The sequence below is a fragment of the Dryobates pubescens genome, chromosome 16 (assembly GCF_014839835.1).
Source record: "Dryobates pubescens isolate bDryPub1 chromosome 16, bDryPub1.pri, whole genome shotgun sequence".
Taxonomy (NCBI): domain Eukaryota; kingdom Metazoa; phylum Chordata; class Aves; order Piciformes; family Picidae; genus Dryobates; species Dryobates pubescens.
The window spans coordinates 20,293,929-20,308,871 of NC_071627.1; the positions used below are offsets into that span (position 1 = coordinate 20,293,929).

General features: G+C 52.2%; 1 protein-coding gene across 1 annotated transcript in view; it reads right to left on the minus strand.

Annotated features, from left to right (window-relative positions):
* The window catches only part of LARP1 (La ribonucleoprotein 1, translational regulator), a 41,834-nt gene that overhangs the window by 10,818 nt on the left and 16,073 nt on the right, over positions 1 to 14,943 (minus strand). Inside the window, exons 2-4 of the mRNA XM_054168386.1 lie at positions 14,820 to 14,846; positions 1,824 to 1,885; positions 296 to 361 (exon numbers count right to left, since the gene is read on the minus strand). Of these exons, the coding sequence (XP_054024361.1) occupies positions 296 to 361; positions 1,824 to 1,885; positions 14,820 to 14,846 (155 nt within the window). The remainder of the gene's footprint in view (positions 1 to 295; positions 362 to 1,823; positions 1,886 to 14,819; positions 14,847 to 14,943) is intronic.

The window sequence follows — 14,943 nt, forward strand, 5'->3', positions numbered from 1 at the left end:
GCCCCTTCTTGCACTATGCAGCTCTGCAAAGAGCAGGTCCAGGAGCTGCCCTACCTGCTCCACCCAGACCAGGGGTTCAGACCCAGCTTCATGCTCCCAGAATAGCACCAAGGAGGGAGCCCAATACACAAGGCAGCCCTAAAAGGAAATCCCCTGCACGCTATTCCTGGCTGCCTCCGTGCTGACACTCAGAACCCCACATGGCCTGGCTCTGACAGCACTCCCAGCACTGCAGAGGGATAGGGAGGTCTGCAAGGGCCTGGCCTTGCTTGCTGGAGCAATTCTGAGTTCTCACCTGGACACTCTTGTGGGCTATCTCTCCAGGTGTTGGCCAATTTGTGGCATCACCGAAGTCACCAACCTTGTAGCCAAGGAGAAAAGTCACATTAGTACACAAACAGTGGGTGCCATTCCCTGCATCAACAGTCAGAAGCCCTTTCAGCCATACTGTCAGTCACCAGTGTCCTGCAAGATGGCTATCCCCAGGTTTGGGGGGTAACACCCAAACTGCATATGGACAGCCCCTCCCCCCACCCAAACAGGGCTGCTGAATGAATCCCAAAGAACTGCAGACAAGCTGCCCCCAGCCTTGAAAGCTGCCCCCAGCCTTGAAAGCTGCCAGCCACCCAGCTCCCACCTAGCTTTTTATCCCAGCAGCAGTATTTGGGACAAAGTCACCTGAGGTAACTCTCTTATCCTAGGCCTATTTCCTTGGACAGGGAAAGCACTCAGCTATCAGCATCCTAAATCCAACCACATCCTGTTAAAGAAGCTGCCTGCACCTATTGGCAGGCTACAGGCAGGTGTAGCTTCACTAAGCACCCAACTGCTACCAAGTGCTGGCAACAACAAAGCAAGGGATCATGTAGAAGAACTGATGGGGAGATTCAAGCAGGTATCTGATGACCTGCAGGACAGCGAGGACAGGACCCAAACAGCTGTCCAGGTACATGATGAACAACACAGAGGCACTGAGTTTAAGATTAGCTGGGCACAGAAAATCCTCTTTGCCCTTACAGGGTTTATTATTTCTACATGGATTTTAGGAGGAGTCACTGAGTCCCCCAGGAGATCACATCTCTACACACAAGTGACATGCCCCTCTCTCCAGGAAGCAGGTTTCCTGGGAAAGCCACCTGCAGTGCAGGCCCATGCCTGTTTTACAGACAGGAGCACCATCATCCCCAGGGCCCTCCTACCCCCCCGCCAAGTGAACAGCTAAGGAAAGTCCCAGCAAGTTTCAGATGCGTCCTCAGTGGCTGCTGGGAGCCAACACCAACAGCCCATACACATAACTGTGCCCAATCTCCTTAGAAATAACTGTCCCTCCACCCCAGGTTGATCCCTTGGAACAGACTGCCCTGATTCCTTCAAAGGAGTTGCTTTGTTTGAAATCAATTACCCTGGCTCTGCCTGTGCAGAACAAACTGCACAGGTAAGGAAGGCTCTGCAGACACAAGGCTCTGCAACACCATTGTCCTGTCTGCACTGCAAAGCAGGGCACTATCTAAGCCCATATGGAAATGGGGATGTCCTTGGAATGTGGTGGGGAAACTTTCCACATTCAAGTGCCTCTCTTCAAGAGGCTGGGCAGAACACCAGGCCAGAGAGCAAGCAAGACTATTCAAATGCTAAAGAGAAGCTGGAGAATCAGGATGTTGTCCTCCATGCTCCTGCAGGAAACCAGGCCAGCATATCAACCTTTCCACAACCAGCCTCGTGAAGGAAGCAATCTGTCCAAGAGACTTCAAGATGCTGAGGTGGTGCTGACAAGTGCAGCAGAAGCTGGTGGCCAGCAAGGGGGCCAGCAGGCACAGCCCTACCTTGCTTCCTTTCCGCTGTCTGGGGTTGGCAGCCCTCACCACTTTCGCAGGAATTGTGTGCTCTGCAAAAGGAGAAGAACAAAGCTGTTAAAAGACAGTGAAAAAGTGAACAGAAAACAGAGACAGCTTCTGAACCGAGTCTCACGAGGGCCCCATCAAGATCAGGGAACTCCTTATCAATCCAGGCTGCCAAGAAATGGACCTTTAACCCCATCCTGCCACAGCCTCCCTGACTTAGGTCAGCACTCCCCACTCGGTCTTGCCAGCCAGGGAGGAGGGGTGGCGTGGAGCTCAGCTTCCTCTGTAAAGCATCATGCAGAACTTGATCTGCTGTTATGCACAGCAAAACAAACATGCCCTTGAACGTACAAGACCCAGCATCACACCACTGCGGCCAAAAGGCTCCAGGGAGCAGAGGAGGGCCCTGACAGAGGAACACACAAGCCTGTGGCACATGGGTGCAGCTCGTCTCGTGCACAAGAGGAACACAGAGAGAGAAGGAGCCACGTCTGGGCAGTGCCTAAATACTGCTACAGCCGTAAGGACTTAGGCACCTGAGTGCCTCCAAGGTGTTTCAAGATACCAGAGTGCAACTGCTGGGGTTCACACCACCTCACACAAGACTTGCAGCATGTGAGGACCTCAGCCCCACCATGACCCATCTTGGCTCCTGCCAACACCCCAACCTCCTGACAAGCAGAAATCTGACTTGTTCTCTCCCTTTCAGGTTTGGCTGCAAGGTGTCACACTTAGGAAATCATGCAGGGCACACACAGAGTCCAACAGAGCAGCATGCCGCTGCTTAGCATGTATCAGCCCTGAAAGGACCATGAGTGAAGGTCTCCTACCTGACAGCGCTGCTCCACAGGGAATGGAGAGCCACCTGCCACGCACTGGGCAGGGGCAAGTGTTTCTGCTGACTCCCCTGGCTTGGTTTCAAAGAATAGCACCCCAGACTGGGCTTGGGGTGGGGAGTGAGGGCAGAAGGGAGGTGAAGAAAAGGGCCTTGAGGCAGGCAGAGTCTAGCTGGGGATGCCCTGGAGAACATCCTGAATAGCCTACCCAGCTCCACTCAAAGCTGACTTTGATCTCCTGCTTACAGTAGGACAACTTTGCCTAGCTGATCAGAACTGGTCTCCTTCCTAGCCTTGAAACCTGTGACTCATTCTGCTGGCCCAGTCTTGCTCAGAGTTAGAAGCTTTGAAGTGTCAATAAAGCACAGTCAGGTTATAGCAGGATGGAGCCCAGAGCCATGTGCACTCGCCTTTCTTGGTCCCCTCGCCTAAGGCTCCTGCATGGGCATTCCACCCCTAGGAGAGCCCCAAACTCTCAGCTAGGTCCCCAGATCCTCCCCTTTCCCCCAGGACTACCCCAGCCCACCTGCACTGCCTCCCCCAGTAAGCAACAGTCCCATGTGACCCTCAATAACTCCACATGCATCTCACTGAGAATCTCAGCTCCACAGCACAACGCTTGCCACAAGGCTTTCAAACTTTCCTGCTACTGTGAGGAGTGAGCACTTCCAGAACAGCCCCAAAAATCCTCCACTCAACCCCCACAGATGTCACCAACTAAATATAGCTTCAAAAGGCACCACCAAGTACTACAGCAAAAGCCCACAACCACCCTGGCTTTCCACAGGTATGGAGCACCTCTGCCTGATCCAGCATCACTGACATTACCTGGCACTGTGGGGAAAAAAAACACCTGAACTTGCTCTGCAGCCTGCTTTGGGCATTGATCATTGTGGATGGGGGAGCATGAGGCTCCCTCTCTCACTGCAAGCATCCCACAGGTTCCCAACACACTGCAGCCCTGGAGTTTACAGCAATGGCATGCAGCCCTGGACTCCAGCTGCTTTAGCTCAGGTACCTCATGACCACAGATATTGTTCCTTTTGGGGGAGCAGTCAAGGAGAGGCCCCTTCACAACCTCCAGTGAAAAAGGACACAGGGACACTGGCAGCAGAGGTGGGTGCCACATCATCTTTGCGGGGGAGGGAGGAGATTAAAACAAGTTCTGCTGCTTTCCTTATCTGCAAGATAGGAGCAGGGATCCCTTATCTAGCTGAGGTGCTGAGAAGCCTAATTAGCATTTGCAGAGCTCAGTGGAAGACAAAACACAAAGTGCCGCAGCCCTGGCAATGCAGCCTGGCAGGAGGCTGCTCTGGGGAGCACAACCAGGCCAGCACCACGCCGGGAGCTGCAGGAGGCTCTTGCCACTGTGGATGGAGTTGAAATCTCCGAGTCCTGGTTGCTCAGATCGAGACAGTAGACCAAGAGGGTACAATGGTGCTAGCAGACAGAGAGAGAGAGACACAAGAGCCAAGGCAAGCAGAAACTGTGCATGCCTGGTATGCTCCAGGGCATGCCAACCTAACCAAGTGCCCCAGCTCCCATCCATCAGTGGTTCTGTAGCCAAGCTGCTGGCAGTCACAGCCCTAAACTGCTCTTCATGCTCCTTTACAGACTGCAGCAAATCCAGGTGGTTTTAAAAACACCAAACCCCAAAACAACACATCCATAACACATACAGGCTAACACAGGTGCTCAGGCTTCAGAAGAAAACCTTCCTACAGGGAGGACACCACATCTTGTGGTGCACAGCTGAAAGCATCCCTACCAAATGCCACTGCAGGAAAACCCTGCTCCCCTTCAGCACATAACCCCGTGAAATAGGGAGCAAGTAGGTGTTGCTCCTCCCCACATAGGAGGCTCAGGACAAATAGTGCTAGCAACAGATACCAGATACTGCCCTGTTGGTAGCAGAACCCTTAAAAGCCGCTGATGGATACCTCAGACCTCCTGGCATTTCACAAGCCTCCTTGTGCATTGATTAGGTGGCACTAAGTAGTTTTCAGCTGTCCCAGCACTGCCCAACAGCTCTCCCCCACCAAAACCAGGGTCCCTCCATTCAAGGGGACAGACAAAACAAAGGAGACAGTGGACAGGGAAGGAAGGAGCAGTTTTGCCTACAGCCACAGGGCAGATGCTGGCACAGCGAGGAATGGACCTGCTGCCCGCAGCCAGAACCAAACTGTCTGCCCGTGGGGCTGCCCAGCACGAGGAGCTTCTTAAGGACTGAGGGGGCAAGGCACAGATGGCAGCATCACAACCCTGATGCCAGTGTTGCAGCCAAACCCCTCCCACCACTCAGGCATGGCCAAAGCATTCATTGGCTTTCTACCCCTGCTCCCCAGCACACCAAGAAGGGCAAAGCTGTGCAGACACCCTGTGCTCTCCTTCCAGCTCACAGCTGCCCTTAAGGCAGGAAACTCCAAGGGGCATCTGGGTGAGCAAACACCTACCTGGAAGGAGAGCTGCTGCACAAAGAGCAGACAGCCAGGGCAACAGCAGCTCCACAGCCAAGTGGGATCCTCTATCCCAAGAGGTACACATGCTGTTGGATCACCAAGGTCAGCCTAAGACACATATTTACTACCTTACCTGGGAAAAATCAAACCTCATGCCTGCTGCCCTGGTTCCCTGCCTTTCCTTACACCCAGTGCAGCTTGCAGTGGGTTTCTAGAGAAGACATGAAAGTGGAATAAATTTGCAGGGCTGGGAAGAGACCTGGCCTTATGCTGCAGAAACACCTGCACCTCCAGCAAGAAAGCTCTAGAGCCTGCTCCTGATGTCTTCATGTAATGGACTCATATGCAACACTGACCAAGGCTCAGAGCATCTCAGCACCAGCAGGGACAGCCTCAGAGAGCAGCCCAGGCTCCCAGCAGGAATACAGGGTCCTCAGCTCTGGCACACACTCTGTCCCCAACACAGCAGAGCCCTCCTTCCCCAACAGTGAAGTCAATGGAAGGGAGCCAGCCTGCTCCCAAGCCACTCCAGCCTACAGCCTAGCACCTAGGAGAAACTGCTGATGAAGGCAGTTGTGAAGCCAAGTGCCTGGACTTTGTGCTGGAGAGGCTGAGGCAGGGGCACATTCCTGCTGGTCCTGCTGGGGCTCAAAGAGCTGAACTGGTATCCCCAGTTTCCTGAGCCCTGGCAGGAATCTGAGGGTGCCAGCAGGGCAGCCAGCCAAGCAGTCCAGTGGGATCTGCCTCACTGCTTGACAGTTTCTGGATGATTTTCCCTCCTTCCTGTGCTCCACAGCACAGTCATGGTGCATGTGCAGCTCATAAGCAACATGACAGGACACCTGCTCTGGCAATGCTTCTTCAAGGTGATGAAAAAGAGGATGTGCAGCCTGAGCAAGGGCAAGCTGAGCCCTGAGCAGCCTGAGGAGCTGGGCAGGTTGCAAGTGAGAGAGGGAAGCGTCCCAGGCAAAAAGACATGGCAAGGAAAAGGATCTGTATTAACCTCCTGAGGAAACCAATGGACACCCAGCAGAAACCATTAGGCTATTTGTATAAACATGCTCATTGTCCAGGCAAAGAAACCAGGCTGGGAATTAGCTCCTTCCCCTGGACATACCTAGCTCCTTTAGAGTCCTTCACAGAGGCTGAGAGTCCCTCCTAGAGTATGACAGACAGGACAGGCATGGTGGGACAGAACTAACCTACAAGCAATCCCTGTAAGAAAGAATGCCCCAGCAAGCAGACAGCCACAGCTAAGCCTGCCAGGACCCCACTGTGGCCCCACAGAAGGTCTAGGGAGCCAAAAGAGAACAGCCACACAAAGGTCTATCCCCACCTTGCCAACATGAGAAACTGAGGGCACCAACTCTGCCCCTGTCCTTCCTCCAGGCCTCAAACAAGCTCCTTCCAGGGCAGCCTGATCTGGAAAGCTGCAAGGACAAGCCACTGCTTGAGGCTCTTCTGTGGCATTCATCACTGCCCATGCATTTGACCTCCATTTGAGCCTGACCAGGCCATCAGAAGACACAGCTGGGGAGCTTCATGCTCTCCACCACCACACCTTCTCCAGAGACATTTGCAGATCAGTACTGCAGGCCAGATGTGACCTGCAAGCTAACAACAGCCTATCCCCTCCCACCAGCAGCCTGCCTGCTGCAGATGGTGCTGAAGGATTTTCCTACTGAGAGCTGGTCCCATGGAGAGTTCCCCTGAATTGGGAGGCAGAAGCCTTGAGGAACAGGCAAATGCTTTCTGACATCTCCCATGGCTGCTGCACCTATTTCTTCATCAGTAAGACTACAATAAGGGTCTGTTGCCTGCTGTTGCAAAGGGGCTGGGAGGAACAGGCAGACAGGAGGGGACATCAGTCTCCCCAGGGAGCGATTTGGTAGCCCCCCCCTTGGGTGCAGAGAGATGTGGATATTCCCAGAGATCAAATAGCAGCTTCCACCTCTGCCTGCCTCCCAAGGAACTGCTCCCAGCACCAGCCTCAGCCACGTGTCAGAGCTAACACCAGACTGAGAGGAGAAACACTTGTCTCTGCAGCTCCCTGCAAGAGCAGAAGGGCCTGAGATTTATAGCACTGACTGCTAGGCTCACTGCCATTTTGCTGAAGACATCATAAGGTCCATGAAAGTAGCAAGGCTCAGGGCAAACTGGGCAGGCAGACTGCACCTCCTTTAAGTATGCCATGTTTTAGGGCTCTGCTTCCCACCAGATTGCAGTTATAGCTGGAGGTGGGTGCCTGGAGGGGGATTCAGTGAAGCACTGGATAGAGTTCTCCAAGAGCTTTAAATGAGATGTTATCAGAAGGACAGCTCCCAGCATAAAGGAGCCCTCCCCAACTCCAACTCACTCCTGGGAACTGCAGAGAATCACAGCTGGCCCAGTTGCTCGTAGCATGTGGTCTCCCAGCTCCCAGCTGTCAGCACAGCATCTGGCCTTCTTTATACAAAGAGGGATATTTGCAACACCCCTGCAGCACCACAAGTTTCCTGCACATGCAAGAAAAACTACAGCAGAATAGGCAAGGTCAGGACCAAGCAGAAGACTGGATGCTGAGGTGCATGGACAGGAGAGATCTGGACTCAAAGTATGTGGGAAGCCTGTTCAGCAGCAGCCAAGTGACAAGCTCCAGGCACCGTGGCTCAAAGCCCTCCAAGCAATCTTCTGCAGCTCCTCAGCACTCAGCTCCAGCTTGCAAGCCCTACTGTAAGAGCAAAGGGAACAGGGAGCTGCCTACACTTCCCTGCAATGTAAGCTCTGCGCCTGCTGCAAAGATCACTCGCTAAAAATAACTTCAAAAAGGGCATCTGACAGCTCCACAGACCCTGAGAACACTCCCACCTGGGTGCCCCAGGCAGGCTCCAAGAGCTGGGGAGTCTGCCCTGGAAAAACGCAGGGAGAGGCCAGGGGGACAGGGAGGCTCAACACCGCGTGCCAGGACAATGCTCTCACAGGCTGGGAGAGTGAGCACCTGAGTTACATTCCCAGCTCCCCAAGTCCTCCCACTGCTTGGCTGATGCTCCAAAGAGGTCCCAAGCAGGGGGAAGCAAAGCAGCTCAATACACTTGCAGAGCATGTCTCTGCTGACAGTACCCTACCCACAGCACAGAGACCTTTGGAGCAAGCAGTGGCACAGGATGGAAAACTCAGTTTTGGTCGCAGGGAGCTTTCTAAATGCACATAACTGTTACAAGCTCTGCACACAAGCTATCTGCAGGGTCTGAACCTACCAAAGATGCATAACCATCCCCCCTGAAGCCTCTCAGTCCAAGACAGAAACCCTTCAACTTGTGGCCAAGCTACACTCCAGACAAGCAGTGGCCTAACAAATGCTACCAGGCATTTCTAACATTAACAGTGTCAGCAAGGGCACCCTGGGCTCTTCCTGGCACACACAGCTACTATTAAAGGTAGCAGATGAACTCTCTTAAGGGCAAGTAACATCTTTCCACTGCCTTTTCAAGCAATGCTCTTCCCTGAAGAGGATTTCTAGGAAACTTTTGACACATGATCCACACTCACACCACCACACTGATCCCTGGGATGCCAGGCTCATGCAGAATGTGAGGGCACAGGAACTCCTACAATTTTCTGTGGAAAACTGGGCCCTGAACTGAGGGCTTTCTGCTGGGAAAGCTAGTGGATGCACTGCACTGGGGACACAGCCAAGGTCACCCGGCTGACTGGACTCCAGAAGTGCCAAAATGAGGGAGCTGGGCTGACTCAGACCTCCAGAGCTGCTGAACCACCCTGCTCTCCCTTAGCATGGAGAAAAGCACCCCTCACCCCACTACTGCTACAGGAGAGAACACTCCAGCACCAGGGCCTGACCCAGCTTGTCTGGTGCAGATAAGTGTGCAGCCAGCAGAGCACTTCACCAGCAACTCCTCTGCCATCACAGAAGACAGAAAAGCCTCCAAGGACACCTTGCAAACACTCTGTCAGGTTAAACAGTTCAGGGAGAGGGGCAGGAAAAGCCAGCAACACTCCCAGTCAAAGGCCACAGCAGGCAGTCACAGGCAGGCTGGAGTCCCTGAGAAAAGGCACAAGTTGATCCAGCTGCCACTCAGGACAGTGAGGCACAGCAAGGACACCTCAGCACTGGGAAAGGGAAAGCAGGGGCCCAGGCCATGCAGGCAGGCTGAATTGTGGAGGAGCCAGAGGGTCAGGCTGTCCTCCAGGCTGGCTTGGAGAACAGATGATATAGTTCATGACCTAAAAGGACCAAATCATTGGTGGGGGAGAAGGAGGGGTGACATGAAGAGGAATTCCAAGACAGCAAGGATACACACATCAGGCATGGCAGGACTCCTTATAAAACACAGCAAAAACACCCACCCCAACCCACTCACCTCTGGGGACAACTGATTTGCAAATTAAAGGGGGGTGGTGCAGCCTCCAGGAGGAAGCAGGAGCAGTTTCCCTGCTCCTGCTTAGCTCTGCTGCATGGCTCTGCTGGTTCTGCCAGGCTCTAATGAAAAGCTAGTTAACAGTTAATTATTACCCATTCAGACACACGATCCCCTACTCGGAGCTGCCGGCCGGGAGGGATAAGGCAGTCACGTGGTGCAGCAATCCTGCCCTTATGAAAGCACAGACAACTATATTTAGTTGGAAAAACGATGACCTAGCCAGCCTGCCCCTCCCTGCTCCCCCCCACTCGGAGAAGCCTGCCTGCCACCTCCAGAGATCCTCCCTCCATGGCACCCGGGAAGTCCCTCATGCAGCCAGGAGCTGTGACGCCAAGAGGCTGGGGACACGGGGCACAAGAGGCAGCCCAGTGTGCACATACACCAGTGCAGAGCCCAGGCTGGGCCTCCCTTCCCATCTTCAGGGCTGCTCTGCGGGTCACCTTGTGTGTAAAAGCTGATAAGCACCAAAAGCAACAAACAGGGTCCAGCCCAAGGTCCTAGACCTTATCTTGAAAGTGGGAGGCACACTGGGAATCTGACCAGTGTGACCAGGACAGGAGTGGCATTCAGCAGTGACACTCCGGCTGCTGGCCTCTGCACAGTCAGGGCTGGTGATGCTCACACCTGCTGATGAGAGTTTGGCTCACCTGGCTCAGCCCACCTCTGGCTCAGCCAGCTTTCTCTCCACACCGTGGCTGGGTGGGCAAGACAGACACAGGCAGGCTGAGAACAGAGAGGGAGCAAAGGCAGCTGTGCAGCGGTCCCACGCATCACCACATGGAGAAGGCCCCAGAAAGAGGTGTGTGGCAGTGAAAGCCAAGAGCATCACCCACTCCCCCTCATGCTGCAGCAGAAGAACTCCAAAGGAAGAAGGAGAAAAAAAAAACAACATAAAAATCCAAAGAGTCCTGAGGACCAGCCATCATTAATCTCTTGCCATCAGCAGAGGGGTGCTCTCTGCCTGCCTCCCGCTGCGGCTGATGAGAGCGCAAGCGGCGCCTGCAGCGAGGTCACCACATCCCTGCCGAACACAGGGCACCAGGCTGACTGATCCCTTGAATGGCTGTCAGACTCCTACAGCTGCATCTGGGGACTTGGAAGATGACAAAACTCTCCCTGGGAAGCATCTGGTACATCTCACTGTAAGTATTTAACAAGGAAGAGACAGGCATTGAGAGCCAAGCGCCTGGCACAAGACCCTCCAGCTCCCAACGTTTGTGCTCTTGACGAGAGGACTGCGTGGCTTCCACCCACGCCAGGGGAGGGGGGCAAAGGGTCATACAAGGCAAAAGTGCAACCTCTGCACAAAGCATGCTTCTGGAAAACCTGTCATCTCAAAGGAGGGAGCCAGAGACTGAGTTCCTAGAAAGGAGACAATGATGTAATTTAAATAACATCGTTCCTGGTTCCTCACCACTGTGCCTCCTGCACGAGACTTTGCCTACTTGTTTCCTCCCCTGTGCAGTGGCCATTTGCAAAGCAACTGCTAGGCCTTGCCTGCAAATCTTGTACTAGGTCAGCTGCCAACCTGCCTCGCCAGTGACATACAACAGAAGGAGTCTGTGCAAGACCTCAGCTCACACCCTCAAGGAAGACAAAAATCGCCACCCGGCAGAAATGCAGCCCCGTCTCTTGGGTAGAGGAAAGCAACAGCAACTTGGTGGTAGGCCCGGATGCAGCAAGCATTCCCAGGAATTTGGGAGGCCAGACCTTGGTCACCCACTAAGCAGGATGTCTCCAGAAATGAGCTGAAGAAATCCTACAGCTGGATTACACTAAGCACAGGTATAGTGTATTCCTTTTATTGGCAAAACCAGAGCACTAGAACCGTGGCAGGAACAGGGCAGCCAAATATCCTTGCAATCTTTGGGAGCAGGCAGGAAGGCTCCTTAAGGTTCCTCAGCTGAGCTAACTCCAGGGCATGCTTTCCAAACAAGACACAACATCCTCACTTATTCTTCCCACCGTAAGCCAGATACAGTGAAACTGACACAACAAATGCTGCCCATCCTGCTGCATAAACTACTCTCCAATCCAGGTAATTCCACTGCTACAGGGGGCTGCTTCCTCTGTCTCAATATTCAGCATTAAAAAATGTCCTAATCAGAGAGCTTTCCAAAGAAGTCAGGAATACTCAGCCACAAAAGAGTGAGAGACAGCACTTTTAGAAGATCCACTTCCTCCCCTTCTCTTTACAAAGGACTAAAACCTGCTTCCTTGCAGTGGGAGCATCACCCACATCTCTTTATGGAACGTTCACAGTGTCTAATTCAAAGTGGCATCTGTTACTCAAGAAAGGTACTCAGCCACTGCTGACAATTCTCCAAAATTATCAGCTCAGGGTGCAGTAGAAGATTTAAAGAAAATAATCAAGAGCAGTGAGAGCAAGGCAGAGCATCACTTACTGCTCTGCAGAACACCAACGAATTCACAGCTCCACCCTGCAGTCAGCTCTGGTCTCTGCAGCTCAGCAAGGGCACAGCAGTGTTACAGGTGCACAGTACCGATGCACACAGGAAAGCAGTTAAATCACCCAGAGGCAACCTCTTAAGAGGTGAGACTAAAGAGGCTGGGGTCCTCCTCCACCAGTGAGAAGAGGGCAGCAGGCTGGCAGGACACAGGAACAGCACTTAAAAGTTAGCAGGAGATCCGTTTAAAGGAAGTGAAAGTACTTCATCAAATAGCAGGCAGCAAACTTCACCACCCCACGTGGACCAAGTCCTGGGAGGTGGACAGCAAAGGCAGGCTCCCAGAGAGGTTAGGTGTTCATGGCCACCATGTCCACAGAGGCCCAGGTGGAGATGTGCCCTTGTAGCACTCCTCTAACAGAAGTGGCTATATGAGAGTCCATCCCTCTGCTCTGCCGCTACACCACCAAGCCGAGCCCAGCCTTGCTCCTCTCAAGGGTGTTAAAGTCTCTCATCTTTCCATCTGAACCCCAGATCCAAAGGTTTGAAGTGGCTTCTTCTGAAAAGCACCCTACAGCTGCTGGATCCTACTTGCTGGATGCAGGAGAGGATGGAGGAACTGCTGTCACTGATCTCCAAGAGCAGCTTTATTTCCAGACGCTGTTAGGTAACCAGGACGCAAACACTGCTGCCCTTCCACCTCCATAGCACCGGCACGTGACACCAGGCTGGGGGCAGAACGCCTCCAGCTTCCATAAACCAACAAGTGGGGACATGCTTTGGGGCACACTACAGCTCCTGTGCCTACAAAATGGCTGATTTTTGGCTCAGGCTCACCACCTATGCAGGTCCCAAGTCTGTTCCTGCAACTCAGCATCCTCCATCACCACTCTTGGGTGGAAGAATATACTTCTCACCAAAAGAGGAAACCACCTGGCTTTACAAGATTAATCTTAAAACAAAACAAAACAAAATCTAGCCACTGACACAGATATGGGAGCCCTGGTGATTAGCCCTAACAGACCTGAGCAAATAAAAAACCTCAGCAAAGGCAGTCAAAGCCAGCGGCCTCAGGAGTGTACAACAGCTCCAATGCTAGGAGCAGATAGGCTCCAGAAGAGCCTGCTGCCCCCCACCAGTGGTGCTCCCCTGCCTTTGCCTGCTGTATCCACACTTCACTGTGTTTTGAGATATCAGGGCTTCCCAATAAGCACAGTGCATGGGAAGAAAAAGCATGGCACCAGCTTTAGGGCTTTTCTGAAGAAGGCATAGTAAAGGCTGTGCAGAGTCCTGCACAGCTACCCTTCAGAGGAATCCTGTTTAAGCTTTCACTTCTCAAACCCACAGAACTGTAAAAAACCTCCCAGCTCTGTAGGTACCATTTTCTGCAATGCTACTGACATGTAACATACACCCAGTGAAATGCTATCATCTCCTGCAGATGCACACTCATGCCCCACCCTGGAGGCAGCTGTGAAGGTCCCCAACAGGCTGGAGAGAATGGAGCTGTGCCAACCAAAGGAGATCTCCAAGTCTGCAGAACAAGCAGTCAAAAAAAACCTAATCAAACATGCAATGAAGGCAGACCTTCAGCAGGATGGAGAAAAGCCTCTCATGATGTCAATACATGGGAATATTGTGCTTCAAAACCATTAGTATTTTGCTTTCCACACATGTCCTGAAAGCAAGAGAATCATGAAAGACCTACAAATGGGTTGGGTTACTACTTGGATTACTTATCCAACACCTGCAGAGGCATCTTCTGCAATGCCCCAGTGGATCTAGTTCTGTACCATGGGAACATGAACACACACACACACCCCAACTTCAAAACAATGGAGATGATTTCAACTCTTCCAAATCCTGATCACACAATACCTCCACAATCAGCAGCAATTTATCCTCACACTATCATGTGAACTGGGGAAATGTGATCCCATGCAAAGCCAAAGATGCAGGCAGGGCTTGAGCACAGTGATACATTTGAGGTCACACAAGGCCAAGCCAGGCACTGACCCCCATTCTCAGTGCTTCTGCTATGGGACACCTCCACAAGGCAACAGGATCTTACTGGCTGGTCTTGGTATCACTGTCTGAAACAAACTTTTCCTTCAGTCTTGGCACTTCAACATCAATTTGGATAAAGAGATTCTGGCAGTTTAGGAAAGGCAAGAACTGAGATCATCAATACCTGCTTTAAAAATCTATATCCTCTTCCCAACTTTTGGACTTGCATCCAAAGAAGCCTTCCCTCTCTCATTAGGACCCCAGTCCATTTCTACAGGGTCCATCCTAGAAAGGCTGAACCCTGGGGCCAGGAAGTTTTCATTGGTCTTTTGTAGATGGCAATGCAGGGTGGATCTCAGCTGTCTTCAACAGTGATACTCAGCAGCAGCAGCACAGCCAGCCCCAAAGGGACCTTTTCTAAGCACCATTCAAATGTACATCTCAGAGACAGACACATCAAGCTGTATACAACACACAAAGAGCAGTGATTCTGAGTTACATTTGCATCTTGATGCATCAGTGTTGTCAGTTTTATGTGATGATCAAGACCTACAAATTCCCAGACTGTTTAAACACTGAACACCCAAATTTGCCACTCTACAACACATGGCAGGAAAGAAATCCTCCAGCAGCTGCAGCCATCACTACAGCACAGCACCCAACATGTCACTGCCATGCAGCAATGGCCAAGTACTAGGACTTCTTTGTTTGGTTTTCTCTGAGGAGTGTTTTTGGCTTGGGAATTTCTGGGTTTTTTAATGAATGTCTGTTTCATAGTCCTGTAGCATCAGAAAGAAGTGCAGAGATGGCATGGGAGCAGGAGGTTTGAAGAACTCCAAATAATACATACCAGCCTGGCCATCCGTTGGAAATATATCTGTAAGAGACAAGAAGAAAAAGAAAGGATCAGTATTGGTTACAGCTGGAGTGCAGATCATATTTAAAAGGTTCCTCCTCTCTTGGTTTGTTTGCTT